At 33.1% G+C, this 21,831-nt stretch overlaps 2 protein-coding genes across 5 annotated transcripts in view; one reads left to right on the forward strand and one right to left on the reverse strand.

The window, feature by feature from the left end:
• Window positions 1–3,604: 3,604 nt before the first annotated feature.
• On the forward strand, window positions 3,605–5,296 carry LOC125822136 (probable pectinesterase 53). The gene is made up of 4 exons (XM_049501514.1): window positions 3,605–3,918; window positions 4,038–4,227; window positions 4,605–5,047; window positions 5,146–5,296. The coding sequence occupies exons 1-4, from the start codon at window positions 3,605–3,607 to the stop codon at window positions 5,294–5,296; spliced, it is 1,098 nt and encodes a 365-aa protein (XP_049357471.1).
• Window positions 5,297–5,765: 469 nt separating this feature from the next.
• The window catches only part of LOC125822134 (PHAF1 protein At3g51130), a 128,654-nt gene continuing 112,588 nt past the window's right edge, over window positions 5,766–21,831 (reverse strand). For 2 of the 4 annotated variants that reach the window (XM_049501512.1, XM_049501511.1), the window contains exons 2-16: window positions 14,298–14,404; window positions 14,041–14,123; window positions 13,381–13,455; window positions 9,999–10,066; window positions 9,771–9,876; window positions 9,463–9,523; window positions 9,192–9,358; window positions 8,116–8,178; window positions 7,623–7,670; window positions 7,390–7,503; window positions 7,211–7,310; window positions 7,036–7,112; window positions 6,657–6,761; window positions 6,471–6,529; window positions 5,766–5,951 (exon numbers count right to left, since the gene is read on the reverse strand). In XM_049501512.1, the coding sequence (XP_049357469.1) occupies window positions 6,482–6,529; window positions 6,657–6,761; window positions 7,036–7,112; window positions 7,211–7,310; window positions 7,390–7,503; window positions 7,623–7,670; window positions 8,116–8,178; window positions 9,192–9,358; window positions 9,463–9,523; window positions 9,771–9,876; window positions 9,999–10,066; window positions 13,381–13,455; window positions 14,041–14,123; window positions 14,298–14,391 (1,209 nt within the window). In that variant the 5' untranslated portion in view covers window positions 14,392–14,404 and the 3' untranslated portion in view covers window positions 5,766–5,951; window positions 6,471–6,481. Of the gene's footprint in view, window positions 5,966–6,469; window positions 6,530–6,656; window positions 6,779–7,035; window positions 7,113–7,210; window positions 7,311–7,389; window positions 7,504–7,622; window positions 7,671–8,115; window positions 8,179–9,191; window positions 9,359–9,462; window positions 9,524–9,770; window positions 9,877–9,998; window positions 10,067–13,380; window positions 13,456–14,040; window positions 14,124–14,297; window positions 14,507–21,831 lie in introns of those variants that run through there. The other 2 variants (XM_049501510.1, XR_007442629.1) reach the window with 2 other exon arrangements.

Here is a 21,831-nt window from a genome sequence, read left to right on the forward strand (position 1 = left end):
GCATTTCACGGTAACATTTCTATCTGCATTCAGTGGAAGCATTTATTATCAGAAAAGCAGTGGTTGATCCAGGATTTAGAGTCCGTGGGTGCCAAATGGGATTCGAACCCGCAACATCAACCTTCTAAAGTTGTCCTCCTACCGTGGCACCACAAGCCAATTTTGTTATGTGGGTGGCACGCTTTATATTTATATAAATATTTTATATATATATATATATATATACCTATGTATATATAGAGTTTCTGTCGAAGTTCGGGGGTGGCGTGGCACCCCCACAGCCCTTCATAGATCCGCCACTGCAGAAAAGTAATACCTCTAGCGCGAGCTAGAATGAATAGATGGATAGTATAGACCTTTCTAACATCCAGGACCCAAATATGCTGCCCAAAGGCATCCTTGTACGAGATTTAATCCATAAGTTCCTTGGGAAAACCTTCCTCTTTATTTAGAAGGTACCAACACAGAGTCATCGTGCCTAGCTTTGCAATTTGCATGAAGCAACAGAACATATCTCCCTTCACAGAAGAGTTGCAGCTCAAATGTCCTGAATGCAGTATCTGCTAAGACCAACATGAGCTTAGGCACACTAGATAATGAACAAAATTCAGAGCCCGTTTGGATTGGCTTAAAAAAAAGTAATTTTTAAGTCAAAAATAAAAAATCAAATTGAAATGACTTTTAAGTCAAAAAATAAAAAACAAGGGAGACCTACCCTACTTTTGGTTTCTGACTTATTTTAAGTCATTTTTTATCTTGCCAAACACTTCGTAACTTATTTTAAGTCATTTTTGACTTATTTTAAGTTATTTTTTATATTTGTCAAACACTTTCAGAAATAAAAAACCGACTTAAAAGTAGGTTTGACCAACTTTTAAGTCAATCCAAACACCCTCTCAGTATCTAGTAAATTCTCAAATCATTTATCAGAGCCTTCATGAGGTAATCCTTGTCCAAAACCATATAAGGAGACGATGTGGGAAATCTAACACCCTCTCCCCTGCTCCATAAAGAATAGCATGTGAAAGTCAAATAGAGAACATTAACTTTGAAACTTGGTTGGAATCCTTGGACCGTCTCCCTGAGTGCTTTTGAAGGAGCTGAGATGGGTTTCAACTATTTAAATTTTAACCAAAAAAAGACACACAATAGAATTATATTTTACTAAATTGTCTTAGATATATTTATACTTTTAAAGGATTAGTTCATAATATTAATGGGAGTTGCAACACCTCCAATTCTTCATCACGGACTAGATGTATCATGACTACCTTCAATTCCCCTAATTTTATAACTCCATTTTCTTCTTTCTCCCAACTCAGCCCATCTAAGCGAGGTTAAAAAAGGAGAAATGTGGAGAATCAATCGAAAAAACCCTATAAAAATAGGGGTGAGGGTCTGTGGCAGATTATAGTGAAAAACAAATTCTCATTAAAATACTAATAGAAGTCCCTGATTATTTTTTTCTTTTATCAATGATTCAATCAAAATATCTGAAAAAATAACTATAGTAGATTTTTCTGAAACTTTGAATGGAAAAATAGTGATTGTTGTGTTATTTTCTTTCTTCTCCCAACTCCAAGCTGTACTTTCTAACTCTAACCAAACTCTTATTTATTTATTTTATTATAATATAATATATGATGTAGCTAAGACCCATTAACAGTTTTTTTTCCTCCCCAACTTTCTTTGAAAAAATAATAGTCACATGAAATTTGAAATACCAAACTCGTGCATAAAGGGTCCCATGAATGATGATATAGTTTCTTGAATTCCGTTCCTGCTTTATCAATTTAGTCAACCAGTTTGCTCCTAAAATCGTTTTATTCTGCCGCAAACAACCACAATCCAGGCAAATAATGCAATAGCTCTACATAAATATACTTCATATATTTTATTGCAAAGAGAATGGCTATAATATAATGGCAATTGGTGTTATGTACAAGTTGGTTGGTTGTTTGTTTTTTTTCCCTGCCAAATTATAGTCACGGTTTTTCCCTAACAGTCCCACTCTCCAGCTGACCTAAACAGACACATTGCTATCGAACTGTGCATAATATGACAAATACTCTCTTCCCTCCCAAAGTCAAAAATTAATATATTTCTCCGATTAATCTTCTTAATGGTGTTCAATTTTTAAGAAACAGTTATTAATTAGGAGTAGCTTAGTAAACAACACATTATATTTATTGATTTACTAATGACTGTTATTTTTGCTAAGGTAACATTTATTTTGAAACGAAGAAAGTAATTATCAATATAGAGGCGGATAGAACCCATGTTCAACCAGATCCAGTATTTTTTTTATCCCCGAACATTGATATTTATATGTGAAAAATCACTAAAATTTCTAACAAACATTTATTGAATACATGATTTTAGTAGTATTATGAATTCAGCGATCAGCACCAGGGGCGGCTCTTGCATACAAAATTTGAGGCATATGCCTTAGGCCCCCAATTTTGGGGGGCCTCAATTTCTTACCAAGAATAATTTTTATGTTTATTTTTTTACATAAAATTATATTATTTTGTTCTCTTTAACTCCATTCAAAAAAATCAATTATTTTTCGCCAACACTCATATTATTTATCTGTTTGAATTCTTCTTCATTTTTCAAATCTTTAATAAGGTAGAGTAATAGTCTGTCAAAAATATGAATCAATAGTCGAAAAGTGTTGAACAAAGTAAATTACAAATTCTTTTTTTATTTCTTCTTAAATTTTCAAGGAATACAACAAACATATTAAAGTAGGATATACCAAGTTATCAACTTCTTGAATCAAATTCTATGATTTTAATTCTTGTTTTTATTTAAAGTTTGTCAACTTATTACTAAGAATTATGTTAACATTTCATATAGTAATGGCCCCAGTAAAAGAGTATTTTCCAATGTTGAATTGATAAAATCTTACCTAAAACTAATAATAATAAAAAAGATATTTGAAGAAATCGTCTATAAAGAAATTTTAAGCAAAAATTTAAATCTAAAAAGTTAGAAAAATAATTTTTAAATAAATATATATGAAGTTTATTTAGATTTTAGGCCTCTAATTGAAATTTCGCTTTAGGTCTTTTATTACTTTGAGCTGCCTCTGATCAGCACTAAAAACCTTAAAAAACGGAAACAATCAACTTTAAATCTTCGATCAGTTTCTAGTCACATAGGGTATGATTTATCGGCCTATGGTAAAATCAAAATTTAGGATAGATTGGTCTGAATGAGGAAAGAAACAAAAAGATAATACGAATACAGAGCATAGCCACGACCTGTCAGATTCTCTTCCTATTCTCTTTCTCACCCGGACCAAACATTTTTACCACATTTATTTATTTTTTATAATTGTGGTGTTCGGACTAGCTCAATTAATTCTACGGAATACCATCCAACTCCCACTAGCAATAAGTATTAGGTAACTCTATCTATCAAGGCCAAGACAGATAGGAAAAATTACCTAGTATCTTTTTTTCTCCCCGGAGACCTCTCGGCTCTCAACTACTCCACTAGGCCGCGTGTACACATACATTATTTTTGCATCCTTTATATACTACTCCTATAAATTTCTGACTCTCATTATCTTCTATCTTATTTTAGTACTCTCGGGATGAAACTATTAGAGCTGTTTTTTATGTTAATGTTGTTTACTATTAGCACAAGTAGTGCTAAACATTCTAGGAGGGATAATACATTGAAGGTGGCTAATGAAGAAAAAGACTACTTGAATTGGATCAATCGCATGAGTTCTCGCAATCATTCTGTTTTCCAAGAAGCGAAGAACAAATTAGAGCCTTGTAAATTTATTAAGGTGAATAAAAACCCGAAATTCGGAGATTTTACTACGGTTCAAAAGGCTATTGATTCAATCCCAATAGTCAATTCATGTCGAGTGGTTATTTCTGTTAGTCCTGGGACTTACAGGTAAATTTTGTACACTTCAATTGTCCTGTTTTCTGCTTCTTGATTTTGTACTATAAGCGCATTCAACAAATTGAGCAATTGTATGGAAGTTTTGTTTAAATGAGGTTAAAATTTTGTAGGGAGAAGATTGAAATTCCAGCAACAATGGCTTACATTACCCTGGAGGGTGCTGGTTCACACAAAACAACTATCAAATGGGATGACACTGCAGATAGGACAGGAAAAAGTGGCCAACCAATGGGAACTTATGGTTCCGCAACTTTTGCTGTTAATTCCCCCTACTTCATTGCCAAAAACATCACCTTTAAGGTAATTGTGCAAGTACTTTGTTATGTTTTACAATTAGATGGATCTATTAAGAACTAATTTTATCTCTAGAGATGATGCTTGTTAACGCGGTGGAGTCAGAATTTTAAATTTATGGATTCTGAATTTTAAAAAATGTAGTAAGCTCCTGATAAATTATCTATTACACAAATATTATATTTGAGCAAAAGCTACTGGGTTATGCCAAACTTGTAGGCGAAGCTCTAGCTCCCACCTGTATAATTCTTGGATTAACATTTATAAATATAATAGATTTTGTACAATTGATATATCGGAAAAACTATTCTCACTTTTGGAAAACATGTAGTTTTCTTCTATAAAAATTCTTTTGAGATCACAATTAATTCCTTCGTGAACAGAATGTAGCACCACCGCCACCATCAGGGGCACTAGGAAAGCAAGCGGTGGCATTAAGAATTTCGGCAGACACAGCGGCGTTCATAAATTGCAAGTTCATTGGAGCACAAGACACACTGTATGATCACAGGGGCAGGCACTATTTCAAGAACTGTTATATTCAAGGTTCTGTAGATTTTATATTTGGTGATGGGCTGTCCCTTTATGAGAATTGTCATTTACGTGCCAAAACAAAAAGCTATGGGGCCTTGACAGCCCAGAAGAGGGAGAGTTTACTGGAGGAAACTGGATTCTCTTTTCTCAATTGCAAAGTTACTGGATCTGGTGCTCTTTACTTGGGCAGGGCTTGGGGTACTTTCTCTAGGGTCGTATTTGCTTACACTTACATGGATAAAATCATCACATCAAAGGGATGGTATGACTGGGGAGATAAGAACAGGCATATGTAAGTTCTTTCCTTTCTTTTTTCATACTACTTACACACAGATGCTCTTCACATACTATAGAACGCGAATTTACTGAGGAATTTATGCTGATCTGCAGGACAGTATTTTATGGGCAATTCAAGTGTTCAGGACCAGGGGCAGACCATGGTGAAAGGGTGAAATGGTCCAGGGAGCTCACTGAACAAGAAGCTAAACCGTTTATCTCACTCAGTTTCATAGATGGTCATGAATGGCTACTCCATATTTGATGATTTCTTTAATGTCTAGCTAAGCTATAAAAGTCAGCAGTCTTTACTCCTGTACAATTACGCAATTTGTGTGCATCATATTGTAAGTTAGAAAATCATTTTTCCCAGGCACCATGTTATAGACCAATTTTCTCATCCGAATTGTTGCAGCAGCCTGCACGTCCATCCACGACCACAAAAATAGAAGAAGTACCTACTCCTACTTTCATTAAACCAAAATACAGTTACGAACAATCAATTTTATCAGCATTCATTTTCAGGAACTGTTGCTTTTCTGTGCTATTTGGTTGAAAATTTCGTTAATTTGTTTTGGAAACAAACCCTATCAAATGATTAAGCTGGGCAAAGCCAACTGAATACCAAATGGGTCAAGTGGTCCAGTACAATTGTCAAGAAGAAGTCATAGCGAAAAGTGTCAGCACAATGCCTTATCAAATCACATGCCACCAAACTTCACCTACCCGAGGAATGAAGTAACGAGTCTTGTATTGCAAGAAGTTGGGAGCTATGTATATAAGTTTACAAGAGACGACAATTATAAAATAAACTGTACAAGTATAAACAAATATACATTAGATACAATTCCACCATGACGGTCAGTTAAAAGAATTGCTTTCTTCAAGTAATTGAACTGTACAAAATACCAACAGGCAGCCTGACAGAAACAAACTGAACAAGTCAACAACGAAAAGGAATATCCAATAGTTTAGGAAGATTATGATCAAAAGCACAATGGGGAAAGACATGCTAGCAGTTACTGGCAAACAAATATAGGTCCTCTTTTTATGTCAAAAAAAAATATAGGTCCTCTAGATGTCAATATCATATATAGAGAACATCAGATATCAACATCTCATGTTCACATTGTAATGGAGAAGAAATCCAACACTCCTAGAAAATGGACACTTCTTAAACAGCTACCGCTCATACTCAGCAAGGACATCCCACACACACCCCTTAGTATGCAGCAAGGACAACCAACATCACCACCAAGACAAAGGGAGAGAAAATTACTGCGGAACTGACCAAACCAGATAGTGATAGCAATATTTTTTTTTTTGCAACGAATATGCAAATAGTTGTCATCAACTATAGAAAAATGATGTGATGTTCATATAAAAAATAAAGTCACCCACTATCAGAGAAAACTGAAAAATAAACACAGGTCACGCACCACATAGATGATCAGGACTGGAAGAGAGTTACAGTCGCAAGGTAACCATTCTTCATCACCTGTGACAAATAAGCAAAGATCCAAGTGAAGCAATAGGAAATGAAAGCACAAAGGGAAGAGAGATAAAGTGTGTCGCGGAACCACAGCGTGGGGTATACAGACATTTATTCGAATCAAAAAAATCACCTCAAAGGCAAGATTTTGGTAGCCATATACAAAGGTGGATCCAAACGGATTACTCGCAGAGCCTTGCGTCTGGATAGCAGCTCGACCACAATCCCCTAGTATCTCCTGCAGAATCATAGCAACTTAACAATGAGTCAACTTGAAATTGAGCCTAGAAAAAGAGGATGTCTGATGATAGGTATATACACAGGTGTACACAACAGTTTGCCCATTAGTTCTAAATATCATTAACATGAACGGATTCTGAGTTTTTTAAAATTAAAAAGGGGCAGAGTAATAATTATCCAGAACACTAATAGTAAAAACTTCCAACTTGAAAACCTCGAAGAAATACCGATAAATGAATAGGAATGACTATGAATCAAACAGAAGAATTCACCTTAACTTGTTCCCATTTTGTGCTGGCTGTAATAGTAGCTTTAGAGGAGTTCACATCCTGATGATAAGACCCTACAACTGCAGAAAAAAAGATGCAAAAAGTATTAAAACGAATATCCAATTCTTTTACATTGGTATAACGAAAGAGGGCATTAGATCTTGAAGAATCAACTCACAATCAGAACAATGGATAACAAAATTGCACTTCATGTATGAATTAAAATCAGCATGCCCAGGATAGTTGGTGTGCAAGACAAATTTCTTGATTTTATGTGTCTGCAAATAAACCACAATAATCTGAGAACAGATATAGACATCATAACATGTGCTCATGGAAACTCAGAGGATGACATACCTGCCCATCAAATAGTATATCTAAGCCACGAGTAAAGTAGTTGTAGAAGTAATCACCACAAAGAGTTGTCCTCGGCCGGGGATCTGAAGCAGAATGAATCACCATTTGATCAACCTGTATAACTAATGAAGTCAATCTCCACCAACAATCTAACATGTAGAAACCTGACAGGAACTCACAAGAACTTGGATATATCAATTTTCTGTTAAGACACCAAAGAAATATAGCAGTACCTGTTTCTGATGGATTCCACATGGTCGACCTAATTCGGTCCAAACATCCTGCATAGAGATAAGATAAGACAAGGTTTTGCTTGGTTGATTCAGTCATCAAAACATATGTAATAAAGGAACAGGACGATATGCAGCACGAACAAACCTACGCCAGACCGCACGCAACATACAAGAACAAATAGATTCAAGCATTGTTAAACCAAAAGTGAAATAAGTTCAACGCCTAGTTCAATATACGAGTTAAAATAGGTTTTCAGCCTCTTGTTCCCCTTTAACTTCAGGAAAAAATTAACTTCTGCATTGCAACTCATCCTGAACTTCTTTTAGGCAATAGGGATACGATTATTCGATGGAATCTAGACTGAAAGTATCATATCAATACAATTAGAGTTTCCACAATATGAAGGAAAAATAATCCAATGGAAGACAGAGAAACTTTAAACAACTCAAGCGAATGATTAACTCCAAAACAATCTAAAGAAAGAATAGTTACCTGTGGTGATGCACCAAAGGGGATGTGTTGTCCACCAATACCAAACCGTAATTCTTCCCCCAGCTAAAGAAGATAGAAAACAAACAAAATCATATGTAAATCAACTGAACTGCATGTCAGAGCAACTTAATCGTCAAACTTAACAAATGACACTCGACACATCTTTTATGATCTAAACTACTGCACAGAAACACATATGAACTTTTTATCTTTGGAAGTGGAAAATACTACTAAATCATTCATCAAGTGCCAAGATTCAGCATTATAGAGCACGAGAAAAAAATAATCTGATAAAAATAATATCAAACTAGACATTCAAATATTCTTTTTTTTATAACCGTAGTGTCTAGGCCAGTTTGTACGCACCTCCCACAGGATATCAAACTAGACATTTAAATCTTCTCTATTCAAAAAGGGGTAGACACTTTTTTGAATTCTAACCTCAAAACTAGTAGCCATTGCAAGTGGAGAAAGAACTATCAAAAATAGTAGCCATTGCAAGTGACGAAGGAACTATTAAATGGAATGGCACCAGATTTAGTTTACTTTAATTCCATTTCCTTTGCATCACAATTTGAGATAGGACTGAGATGAAAACTAAAACATCATCAATTTTGAGGCAATACTACAATTTTCTAAAACACAAGTTTGAGATTCTCTGATGATTGATTTATAACAGAGCAAGACAAACATATCAGCCAGAACTGTCAAATCCCAGCGGTCAATTCCCTTTTTCAATGGCTATATATTGGAAAGTGACGACAAAAATATCAAGAAACTATTAACGGTTCTCATGGCAAAGAGATCTGTGAAAGGCCGAATTTAAGCACATTAAAGCCAAAACTAATAAGCTCCAGATGTGAATGCCCTTTATGTCAGCTCTATGTCAAAGCACCACAAGCACACAAAAAGAACATCCTAAAGAGCTTTTCCCACGAAAAAGCATAAAGAGTTGCAGCTCAAAGGAGGAGGACTTAACTTACTATTAATACATTATTCAATAAGAAATCACATATATAACATTAAAGAGACTGCACAAAACCTTCAGTGTGGACATGTAAAGGACTAAACCAAACCTTAACATGCACTTCTTCCATGTAGAGGCTCCCAGCAGGCAGAGGAGGAGTACAGGCCTTGTCCATCATGGATCCAACACCAACTTTACTTCCAGCAGAACTATCAAATATTGATACACGGCAAGTAACTGGGGTTGTGCCATCTGGAAACTCAAGAGGTAGTTCCGCTTTTGAAATGGAAAAAGAAGAGAAAGAAAGGAAAAAATTATTTATACCAGAGTAAATAATTTGAGTCTGCACAAGTGTGAAAAACGAAAATAACCAGGAATACCTTCACCATCACGACAGCAATCTGTATACTGGGAGGGAATTGGAAAAGCAAACGACAATCCCTGCAAAGTTGCAATCTATCAGAACCCTCAACACAGAACTAAGTGATGGATAATAGAATAAGAGCCTCTTTGGATTGGCTTATTTTAGGTGTTTTTAAGCCAAAATAGCTTTTAAGCACTTTTGTAGTGTTTGGGTGAAATAAATAAGTGCTTTTAAGCACTTACTTTTAAGCCAAAACAATAAAAATAAGCCAAAAGCCACAAGTCAGATTTAAATGTGGCATCAATAGACATTGGACAAACATACTGGATAAAATAAAGTGTAAACTCCTCTGTCCTTGTCATATGTTCCTGGATAGGTCGGCCCAAAAAGAGAATAGACGGCTACAAAAGTGGCTAAAGTGGACGGCCCGCTGAAAGTAACAAAATCAAAAGACAATATTTAAATCAACAGAAATGTTGGGAGGTGTTAGCACAGCATTATGAAAACCTACCAATTTAGAGAGTTGTGTAAGTAAACACTATGAAAACCTACCCTATAACAGAGGTGGCATAGCGCATCTGAAGCCGTTTTACATCAAATATTTCAATAAGGCGCAGTCTCTGAAACAGGTAGACTCAGTGTAAAGACATACTTGAAAAATTGTTTCTAATCCATTATGCAAGTAGAAAGCTCTTGAGCTAATTTATAAAAGAAATAAATCTTATAAAAGAGAAACTTACAAAAGAAATATGTTCATGTCTTCCTGATAAAGTAAATTACAAGACAATAAATTTAAAAGAGAATCACATAATTTTAAAAAAAATTCTAAGGGGAAATGCCTTTTCCGTGCCTAACCCCATTCGCCTATCGCTTTCTTGAGTTGATGTTTAACTTGCACCTAGGGGATTCATTTATCCTGAAAGGAAATTTCCATACCTCATTCCATCCCAAATCATGTTCCACTTCGGAGATGTACATGATCAAGGAAACTAGATATTAGATGTATTCATGTTATTGATACTTCCCCAAGTATATTATTTTTTTAGGGTAAATCAAAAGGAATTTCCTTAATGTGCACCAAGGTGATGCCAAATGTTAATACGTAAAAGGTCTTTACATTGAGCCTCCAAAAAACTATTCAACGATCTACAAATAATAATGGAATCTCTTATTTACACCAATAGTACAGGAAAACAAGGTAACTAATGATCTTCAGCATCCATCTTTCAACTCCAAACATTTCTCCATATCATACAATAAAGGCATCACAATGCTATTTCCAAAACTTCCTCCTTCCCTTCCCTGATTTGCTCAACCTCCACATTGCGAGGGTGTCTCAACTTTTCAGGGAAGTAAATCATGGAATACACCAAAACTCTTACTTCCGCTACATAGTACATAGTGTAATGAAGGAGCACAAGATTAGTGTATTCCCCCTTTTTCTTGCACATGCAACACTGATTAACATTATGCAACTCCTTTTCAAATTGCTGCAACCTAAGGATAACGTCCCATGAAGCGGACCAAGCAAAGAAAGCTAATTCTTAGCAGTTTTTGAACCATCCAGATAAATATAGTAAGGTTTCACCAGGAAACTCCCTCCCACCCCGACGTCAGCTTTTGATGCCATCCCATGCTGCCATTCTTTAGCCACTAAACTATTAGTATCCAAGAAAAATGCTCCATTTCTTTCGACTCTCAATCTTCAGAGTTACCTTCCGGCACCAAAATCAGATATGATTGCCTTTCCTTCTATAAATTCAATGTATTTTTTAAAATCAATATTTCCCTTACATCGTTACCATTTTCAAAAAAAAAAATCAATATTTCCCTTCATTATTCCTTCCCATGGAGAAGATGAATTCTCCCTCCATAAATGACAACCATCGAGACAATCAACAAAAGGTAACGAGGATAAAGACAAGATGAATTCACCAATACATTTCACTATCTTGAAGATCTCTTAGCACTATTTCCCGAATTTAGAGATTAAAATATAAGCTTCGCATTCTTCCACACCCAAAGAAAAGAAAACTTATTTTACTCCTAATAAAATTTAACCATGAATAGGTGTAGCGGCACGGACAATCTTGCACAACATTAGCAAACTTTGACATTCGTTGCCAGCATACTCAGGCTTAGTAAAATCTTTTGTTTCTCCAATTGCAGCAACGTGCCTTTGCTTCTTCATGAACACTCCAGACCGAATTCAATTCAATGAAGTCTGAATCTCAGAATGTGTAGGCATACTAGGAGAGACAAGATTAGGAATGAGGATGTTCGACACAAGGTGGGGTGACTTCCATGGGAGACAAAATGAGGGCCGGCCAGTGTTTTGGGAAGCGAGAAGCGGAAAAAAACAATAAGGGCTCGCTTCACCGAAGCAAGAATCGTGAAGCGAAAGCGCACAATTTTTTTTATATAAAGCGCTATTTAGTATAAAAGTAAGAAATATTAAATATGCATACATAAATAATCAAGAACTCAATAAACACATTGAGCAAATCTTTCAGTTGTTATATTAAAAAGTAAATAATAGATACTAGAAATAGATATTATTTAAGAAAATACAACTTACTACAAGCAAAAACAGAATCGTGACTCAGTCACACAACAGCAAAAAAACAAAGGAACAGAAAATAGAGACAAAACAGACTAGCAAAACCAAAAAAAGAGAAAAACAAAGCATACGACAAACAGAGGAATATTAAATCAGAAGAAATAAAAACAGACTAAAACAGCAAATTGAAGGGAAAAAATCTAGTTACCTTGTGCAGCAAAGAAACAGAAAGAGAAGAAGAAGAAGAACTTAGGTAAGTATTTTTACAGAGAGTCCAACAGTAGTTGACAAAGGAAGAAAATTATTTGGTAAAAACTATGGTAAGTTTTTTACAGAAATTTAAAAAAAAAAACTAGTTAGCACTTCTAAAAGGCGAGCTTTTTCTCGCTTTAATAAGAAGCACGCTTCTCGCTTCTTCACCATCGTGTCGCTTCAAGGCATTAGAGTAACAGCTTACCGCTTCGCTTCTCTCGCTTAGAGCGAGCGCTTTAGTGTTTTTAACAACACTTCATTAAAAAAGTGAGACTGAGATGATTCAGGCATGTGAAAAGGAGGGATGCAAATGTCCTGGTGAGGAGGTGTGAGAGGTTGGTTGTGATAAGCTTCGAGAGAGGTAGAAGTGAGCTGAAGAAGCGTTCGGGAGAGGTGATTAGACAAAACATGGCACATTCCAGCTTACTAAGAGCATGACCTTAGATAAGAAGTTATGGCGGAAGCGGATTAGGGTGGTAGGTTAGTGAGTAGTTGAGCATTGTCTCGTTGTCCAGTGGGATAGGTTTCTCCTTGCATTCCAGTAGTATTAGCACTATTCTCGTAGTTTCTGGTCCCTTAATTTCTGCTACTACATGCTAAGTGTTATGCTTCGGTTATCATTTTATTTGTTGTGGTTATTGTTCCTTTTCTTTATTTGTTTCAAAACGTTTCCCTTATTATTTGCAATGTCTTCATAACTTCCGTTTTCTCTTTTAAAATTTACTTTGATATGCGTTAATTGAACCAAGGGTCTTCCGTAAACAGTCTCTCTATCTCCACGAGTTAAGGATAGGTTTGTGTACACTCTACCCTCCGCAAACCCCACTTGTGGAATTTCACAAGGTATGTTCTTTTTTGTTGAAGTTTGCCCCTCAGATGTGCATTATAATAAATGATCAAGGATTACAAAATAAAGGATACAAATGCCTCGAAAAGTTGGCATTGGCGCATTGCCACCACATTTTAGCCATGCATTCAGAATTGCGAATTCAGCGAAGAATGAACCATAAATAAAATATCATTAGCTTACTTGAACAAATTACAACCAAACATATTTACATACAAGGCAACTAAATATTCTCATTAACTAGACCCGAGTAAGGCATGCACCACATCTAATACCTGTGACCAGGAATCAAACCGCAAATGAAATCCATGATCTGGGAAGCTAATGACAATGTCAAGTTTTAAGGGCTCCTGCAGAACACAGATTAAGCATTGAAGTTATGTAATATTCGAGATGCTGATGTGCAAAACTACCCATGTCCACAACATTGATTACAGTGTTATCATATTAATATACCATGTAAAACCTGATAATTTCAGAACCATTCATGCATGGAAATTGCAGAATTTCAGCCTATAAACCCATTGTAATGGATGGAATGCGTCCTACTACAAAATATACATTACTGGCTGAGTTAATCACAACTAAATGGGGAACTTTATGAATGGCTCCTACTGCAAAATAGATTATGGCTCAGCTGATCGCAACTTATTGGCTAATTTTTCTATTCAATCAACAAAAGGTACTAAGTATGTGACTAACAGAACACTAAATAACACAAAAAGAATTATTTTAAAGGCATAGTAATCAGCACTCCGTAAACTGATTGTTTTGAACTTCAAAGCAACTAAATTTTCATAGAGTAAAGTTGATTTCAAATGACTAGGGTGCAAGATTAGATGTCACCACTCACCATAATAAGGAAAACATATTAACCAAAACAAAAAGAAGTATGTAAAATTGGCCTAAAAAATGTTGTCCACCCTGAATCATACCTCGTCGTAATACTTAACATGGACAACGTCATAAATATTAGGCTGCTGCTCTATCTGCGCGAAAGCTTCACAAATAGGCATTCCTGAAACATTTACCAGATCATCATCACATGTTGAATCAGCTAAACTAAACCGCATCAAATTGAATGACTAATCAATCAATTTACAAAACAAAACAAAAAATGAGACAAATTGATCATCCTATTTGACCTAATCGGTAACTTAACAAGATAACAAATGGAATAAATTAAGTTTACCTAGAGTAAAAGGACCGATTCCAACACCAGGGCGGAGATCGAGAACAATAGAACCCATGGCAGTGCCTTCGCAGCGGCGTCTTGGTCTCTGCATCGTTTCGTTGTTGAAATATGTTGAATCGGGGGATTGTGACTTTTTTTAAAGTCTAGAGACGATGGAGATAGATAGCTTTAAGTAGAAGGAGAGGCAAGCTGACAACGATGTGGCAAAGGCTCTGCTTATGGAATTTTGGCATCCAGCGAGCACACGGAAACGTCGTGGTTATCTTTTTTTATTTTATTTTTGGAGTTTCGAAAGTGAATTTGATGATTTCGAGGTTAGGTTAATTCCAAAAAGAAATTTAGAATTGTCTATTGACTAATTTCTCCTCAACAATGGCGGGTCGGGTTCTGGATAAGAGAGCCCCTTTTGTTCCGGTTTTGTAGAGGCAGCAAAGTAAGAAGCCCATTACTAAATGAAAGAACGGAAGAGTACTTACTAACTCGTCTCACTTTTTTGGAATGAAAACGAACTTCATTTCATGTGCTTTTGTGTTTGTCTAATTAATAAAAAATATCTAAGTGTAAAATCAGACTAGTATTTTTTTTTTATCGTTAGATTGTCTCACATGTGATTCTTATTTATTATGTTTTACAAATTCTACCATTTGTTTTGGAAGTAATAGTAACCCATTGTCTCCATGCAATTAATTTAAGATAATAAATGACTAATTATTGTGTTTTCTTTCTTCTACTAAATAAGTTTTTTGTTTCAATATTCACTTTTAAATGTTTTGGTCTACACCATTCTTCCCGAACCCTACTTGTGAAACTACATTGAATATGTTATTATTATTGAAGAGTGACCTACTTAATTTAACCATGAAAATCGTAATGTTTTGCTAGGGAACTCTAAATTTAAGACTATACACAAATCCATTTAAATAATTATTAGAACAGATAATTATTGGACTGATTATTTTTGTTTGGATATTTTAAAAGTAATCTATTAAAGGACTTCTTAATATTTGAAATTGACAAAGAGTATATTGTCAAATTACCTCAAATTCGAATACTTACAACTATAATTAATTGGGATGAATTTTGGTAGCTTCACATAATGTAGAGACTTTACATGGGCCTGAACCCACAGATATCAAGCACCAAGCCCAGTTATTTGGTTCAACGAATGAGCCCAATATAAATGAGCAATTTTCACATATAACAAACACAAAATTCATATTTGTATGTTATAGCAAAGTTTGCATAATTGTGCTCCATAGCAAACATATATATGTATAATTCGCTATACATATACAAAAAAAAACAATTATATAATTCACTATACATATACAAAGAAGGCAGTTGTATAATTCACTATACATATACAAAAGAAAGCAGTTGTATACAAAAGATTAATTGTATAATCTGTCTATGTATAAAATGAGAAAGAGATAAATGCAAAAGAAAACTGGGCAGGGAAATATTTGTATTGTATAATTATAAGTGTATAGGACGAAGATATATGTATTTGCATGTGTATATACAATTTTCTCTCGCTTTATATAAACAGAAGCGCAATTTATACATTTCGTTTCTGTTTGTATAAGGGAGAGAGGCGAGGGTGGCAAGCGAGATCTGGGAGAGGGGAACGAAAATATATGTATATATACAATTTTCTCTCGCTTTATACAAACACAAACACATTTTATACATTTGTGTTTGTATAAAAGTGAGAGAGGCGAGTGAGACTACCACCAAACGAGAGTGGTGAGCGAAATTTCACCAGGGAGAGTGGCGAAAATAGCAATAGTTTGTTATAGGGTACAATTAAATCAAAGTATATTTATAGCATTTAATTTGAATTAATAGTTTGCTATTATATACAATTTTCCCTATATTATACTCGCACAACCCAAAAAAAATTGACCCGCCCAATCAATTTATTTTTGAGCATGTAACTACCTGTTTATTTTATTCGTGAATTTGTTTTGATTCGTTTAGTTTAAGTTCATTTTAAAATTAGGCTGATATATTCCATTCATATTGACTCGTGAGAAATTTGTTTTAATTATTTTTCAAAAGATTTTTTTTCATTTGATATAATTTTATAGTCATGATTTAAGGGAAGAGTTTTAATAGTTACTCAAACAAATTATAAGAAAATAAACTTTGAATTTAAAACTTAGTAAGAATTTTTATGTGAACCAATTTTTAGTTCATTTCAACTCAACCTGCTTCATCCCAAATAACAAACATGCCATCAAATCATTCATTTATGAACTCAATTCATTTTAATGAAATTCAGCTCAACTTGCCATTTAACACCCCTAGATCACACCATAGATCAAATCAATCCTCAACGACTTTGATTTATTTATTTATTTTAGTTGTTTTGTTAGGTAAATCACTAAATTAGAAGTCTATGGTAATTAAGGTATTATAAGGATTTGGGAATGAACCTTATTTTGCCTATAGCACAATTCTTAAGCTAGCGTTTGGCCATAGATTTCCAAATATTCTTGGCAAATAAAATTTGGGTGAAATTTTACCATGTGTTTGGCCATAGTATTTGGGAAATATATTTCACTTTTTTAGAAAAATATGATTTAGACCCATAAGTTTTAAAAACTATCAAAACTAATCATAAGTTTGTATTACAAGTCAATTGGATCATCGTTGCAACAAATAACAAGTAGTGTTCATGACACTGGAGCAATATGGTAGTTTGGAGTGAGTGCAACAAGCATCATTTCATACATCGTGAAATAGACAAAGCACATGACTTTGTTATCGTGAGCTAATTGGTCATCATTTTCATCAACAACTATATCACCACTTTCATATTCACTGAATATTTCATCACTACTTTGGTGTTCACGTAAAATATTATGTAATACAACGCAAATAACTATTATAGAGGGTGTTTTGTAAAAGATAAAAGTTTGGTGTAAAAGTTCAATTTTTAATAGATCCAAATAATGAGATTTGTCCCAAATACTAGAAAAAACTAGTATTTGGGAATTTGGGATATTTGCCAAATAATGACAAATTGTATGGATAAACATTATTTGCCAAATTTCCCCCCAAATATTACTTGGGAAATCTATGGCCAAACTGGCCCTAAATATGACCGTTATGGAGGCAAAATTTGTTAAGCATTTTGTCCTATTTTTTTTTTTAATTATAGGGTAATTTTGTTTTTCTCTCAAGAGAGATATAAATATATTATCTAATTGATTTTACTCTTTCTAAAAGAAATGTATTTTTTATATATATTTGCCTAACCCGAGGAAAAGTTTTGGATTTCTGTAAATTAAAGATTTTTTTTATACCATAACATGATAACATTCACAATATAATATTGTATTATGTATGACAAAAAATAATCTTTTATCGATAGAAGTCCAAAACTTAACTCCAAAAAAATTATCTATATGGTACTTTTTTTCATAAAAAAAAACATTCTCCACCGAATGTCATTTTTGATTAAAGTATAATTAGGATAGAATTTATCGTAAGAAAAACACATCTCAATTGTATTGACTGAAATAATGTTTGACTTTTTGTTGTCATTCTATTCAAATAGATGTTGATTCAATTATGGTAGTCATTGAGAATGATCATGGAGCAAATATATGAAATTTTGGATCATATGTATTATTATTATAGTACAATTGTAACAAAGGTAGTTGATACTCTTATCTCAATTAGTAGCTTAAAATGGACAAGATTATGATTTATAAATGTTAATTAGCCCTTTTTTGTACTATTTCTTGGTTGCGTTCTGTCATGGACAAGTTAGGAATACCTAGTATTAGAGTAGAATAGGTTTCCTATTAGCAAACTATATATATGTTAATTAAAAGAAAATTTTGGTTTGGTTCCCTCTAGCTTGGATTATAAATATGTAATCATTGATCACCTTCATATCCAATATCCAGGTGGGTTTCGTAAGTTAAAATAGCTACTACTAATTAAATATAAAGATCACACAATGAAAATAGGCAAGGCAATCATGATTAGCTACTATGATTTTAAAATATAGAAAACTAAGTAGTCTTGAAGAGTATTATGTATATATATGCATTTCTTTTTCTGATTTGTACAAATTATAATTATATATCAACTTTAAGATAATTTAATTTCAAGTCATATTCATTGGTATTGCTCAAATTCAATAATTATACGTTTGTAATGATAAAAAAACAAAAAACATGTGACTCCCCCCCCCCTCCACACACACACAAGATCACATTACGATCTCTGAGGCATATGAAAATCTTTAATTTTTATCGGTTAAAACTACTAACACGACATGTATACAATTTCTTCACAATATATTGATGATTACAATTAACTTTTATTATAGTTAGTGTCCTTTTTTTGCTTATTGGATGTCTGATATTTACATTAAAGTTCAACTAATTCAAATTCACATTAGATAGAGGCTTATTTAGAGATAACATTCTCTGCCATTTGATTTTTTCATATCCACATTCAAAACTGAAATCTCTAAAGTAGTGCTACATATAGTTAGTGCCTTAGTGGTGTCTGTGAAATTCCATCTTCTTACGAAACGAGATGGAACATTTTTCTGTCCTTCATAGCTTCTTATTTTTAAATTACTTTACTAAAATAGAATGTACACTTGGTTTGGCCAAAAAGGAATTAGGCTTAATCAATTAATGATTGTTATGAAATACTTCCTCCGCTTCTTCTTAGTTATATAATTACCTGTATATTGCTTGATCCAACAAAGTTCGGTTTAAAATATTCGCTAAATTAAAATTTAAATATTTAAAATTATATTAAAAAAATATAAATTATATTTTTTCTTCTATCAATATAATAAAAAAAACATCTTAAATATTAATTAAAATTCATATTATTTAACTTTCAAAATGAAAATAGTATTTAAACACCCATATAGAATACATATAAGGCGAAATGAAATGCAATGCATGCAAAACTAATAAATTCGTCATTTTCCGTATATATGATAAAATAAAAAAACACTCAACAAACAAAAACAAAAAGAAACACAACGTAAGGACAAAAAACAGACACAAATCTGTTTATTTTCCCCCCCTTTTCTTTTGGCAAATGAAAATGAAATATTTCCAAGATTAGGCAAAAAGAGTAAAAAAAGGAAAAAAATATTACAAACGATTCTTCACCGCCACGTGTAATGCTAACTTAGACGTTTCTTAAATCCGGAGCAAAAATGTTTACTTGACGTCTTGGATTGGTCTGCAATTAATTTGGAAAATTAGTTAATTAATGGTGGCCAAACACAGCAACTGTCCTAAGTGGACACATCATCATTAATTAATCCACTACTTGTTCGATTTTATTTTTTTTACAAAAATAATCTACTAACTGTTCGCCATAATAAAGCTCTAATACATTTTTCCCACCAAAATCTCATTTAGTTCACACCTTTATTCTTCTGTAACAATTAATATAATCACACTCATCCACATTAAATACTCTTCCGTGAGTCCGTCCATCTTTACTTGTTCACTATATTAAAATTGATATCCAACAATATTTGTTTAGTTTAGATGTTCACTATACTAAAATAGATGTCCAACAATATTTGTCCAGTTCAGAAAATCAAAAGATAATTTATTTTTTTGTATTTATTTTACCTTGCTATTAATTAAACACTATTAAATTTCTAATACATTTTTCAAATTATTAAAGTTAATATATTTAAATGGTAATATGATAATGTTACCTCTATTGTTTATTGTTTCTTAAATTAAAGTATGTGTCAAATCAATAGTGAATAACTATTGTTGGACGGAGAGACTAAGAAATTTTTTTAAAAGAAGAGGAAAACCCATATCCTTGTTTCCATAGCAATGGTCCAAAAATCACAATTTGAGTTACATTAACAACATAAAAGATCAATTATCATTAAAAAAAAAATCAACAACAAAATTGCTTTAAGGAAAATATTCTATATGTAGCATAGACTTAAATTGTGGAATATGAAAGTGTCATTTAATTTAATTTAAACTCAAAATATGGCTATTCCACTAGTTTAAATTAACAAAAATAACTCCTTAAATTATAATACTTTCACATGAAATAAAACAAACATAATATTTTAATTATTTCTACATTCCCCTCTTCATCATTTATTAAATTACCACTTTGCAAGTAGCTTTAGTAAATGCTTTCCCATGCGAGGCCATCTCCACTTAATTTTTATCCAACTTTGCAACTACGTAATTTATGATATGCCATTATATCTGATTGTGACTGCTCAAATTACAAACATAACGAGGGGTCCCATGTAACAAATACAATTACAAAAACTTACAATTTAACATAGTAATGATGCATTACCAAACTATTAATTCAAAATAAATGTTATAACTGTAGTTTAATTTAAATGCAATTGGCAACAAATATTTTGTCATTCACCTTTCTCCCTTCTCTCTGGAATCTCACTCGTCACTCTCCTCTTTTTCAACTCTCTCTCGCTCGCCTCTTTCACTTTATACAAACACAACTGTATAATTTGTGTTTGTGTTTGTATAAAGCGAGAGAGACTGTATGTACAAATATAAATATGTATCTCTCTATCTATACACTTATAATTATACAAATACAAATCTTCTCATGCTAGTTCTCTTTTGTATTTGTCTCTCCCTCACTTTATACAAACACCAATTATACAAAATACAATGTATAATTTGTATTTGTAGAAAGCGAGAGGGAGATTTGATATACAAATACAAATGTTTTAACTCAATTCAATTGTATACGAATTCAAATTTTATGCAAATATACAAACACAATCATTGATACATAACATAATAGTTATATATGTACAATTATATAACCAATATACCTATACAAATCATCTCTCTCCACTCTCTGCCATCTCTCGCTCGCCACTCTAGCCTAACACAGAAAACATATACATATACATATATAAACACATTTTTCATACAAATCGCCGCAATTTTTATACAAATCGCCGGGATTTATACAAATTAAATGCTCCATAGCAAACATAATTTGGCTATGGAGCACAAATCACAAAACTATAAATATAAAGCGTTAATATATTTTTTACGTTTGTTATTCCTAAAATTTATCCTCTCTCTAATTGCTTATATAGTAAAAAGTATAAAAAAAGAAAAATATACAACAAGTGCATGTTGTTAGATACCAGAAATCAAAGGTAAAATAGATGCGTGCAGCTGTCTTGTGTAAAAGTTAATCTTTTTTCACAATAAAATTATGTTGTCATTGTACAAACACAAGGAATATAAAAAGTGATGAAAAATGTTGTTAGTGAAAAGGCCCTTTTAAGATGATGGGGTATAGTATACTATAGGCATTAACCAGTCCTTGTGCCAGCTAAGCCAACCAAAATCAACATATATTATAATTGATGAGTTAATTTTTAATATGGTCATTCAAATATTAAAATAATTTTTTCTTTTTTAATTATATAGAAAATTATTGAGAAAATGTCACTAAAGTTATTTTTGATTTTTTCTTTCCGTAAAATCATTCATGTCATGCGAAA

The sequence above is a fragment of the Solanum verrucosum genome, unplaced genomic scaffold, assembly GCF_900185275.1.
Source record: "Solanum verrucosum unplaced genomic scaffold, falcon-dt-bn FXZP01000103.1, whole genome shotgun sequence".
Taxonomy (NCBI): domain Eukaryota; kingdom Viridiplantae; phylum Streptophyta; class Magnoliopsida; order Solanales; family Solanaceae; genus Solanum; species Solanum verrucosum.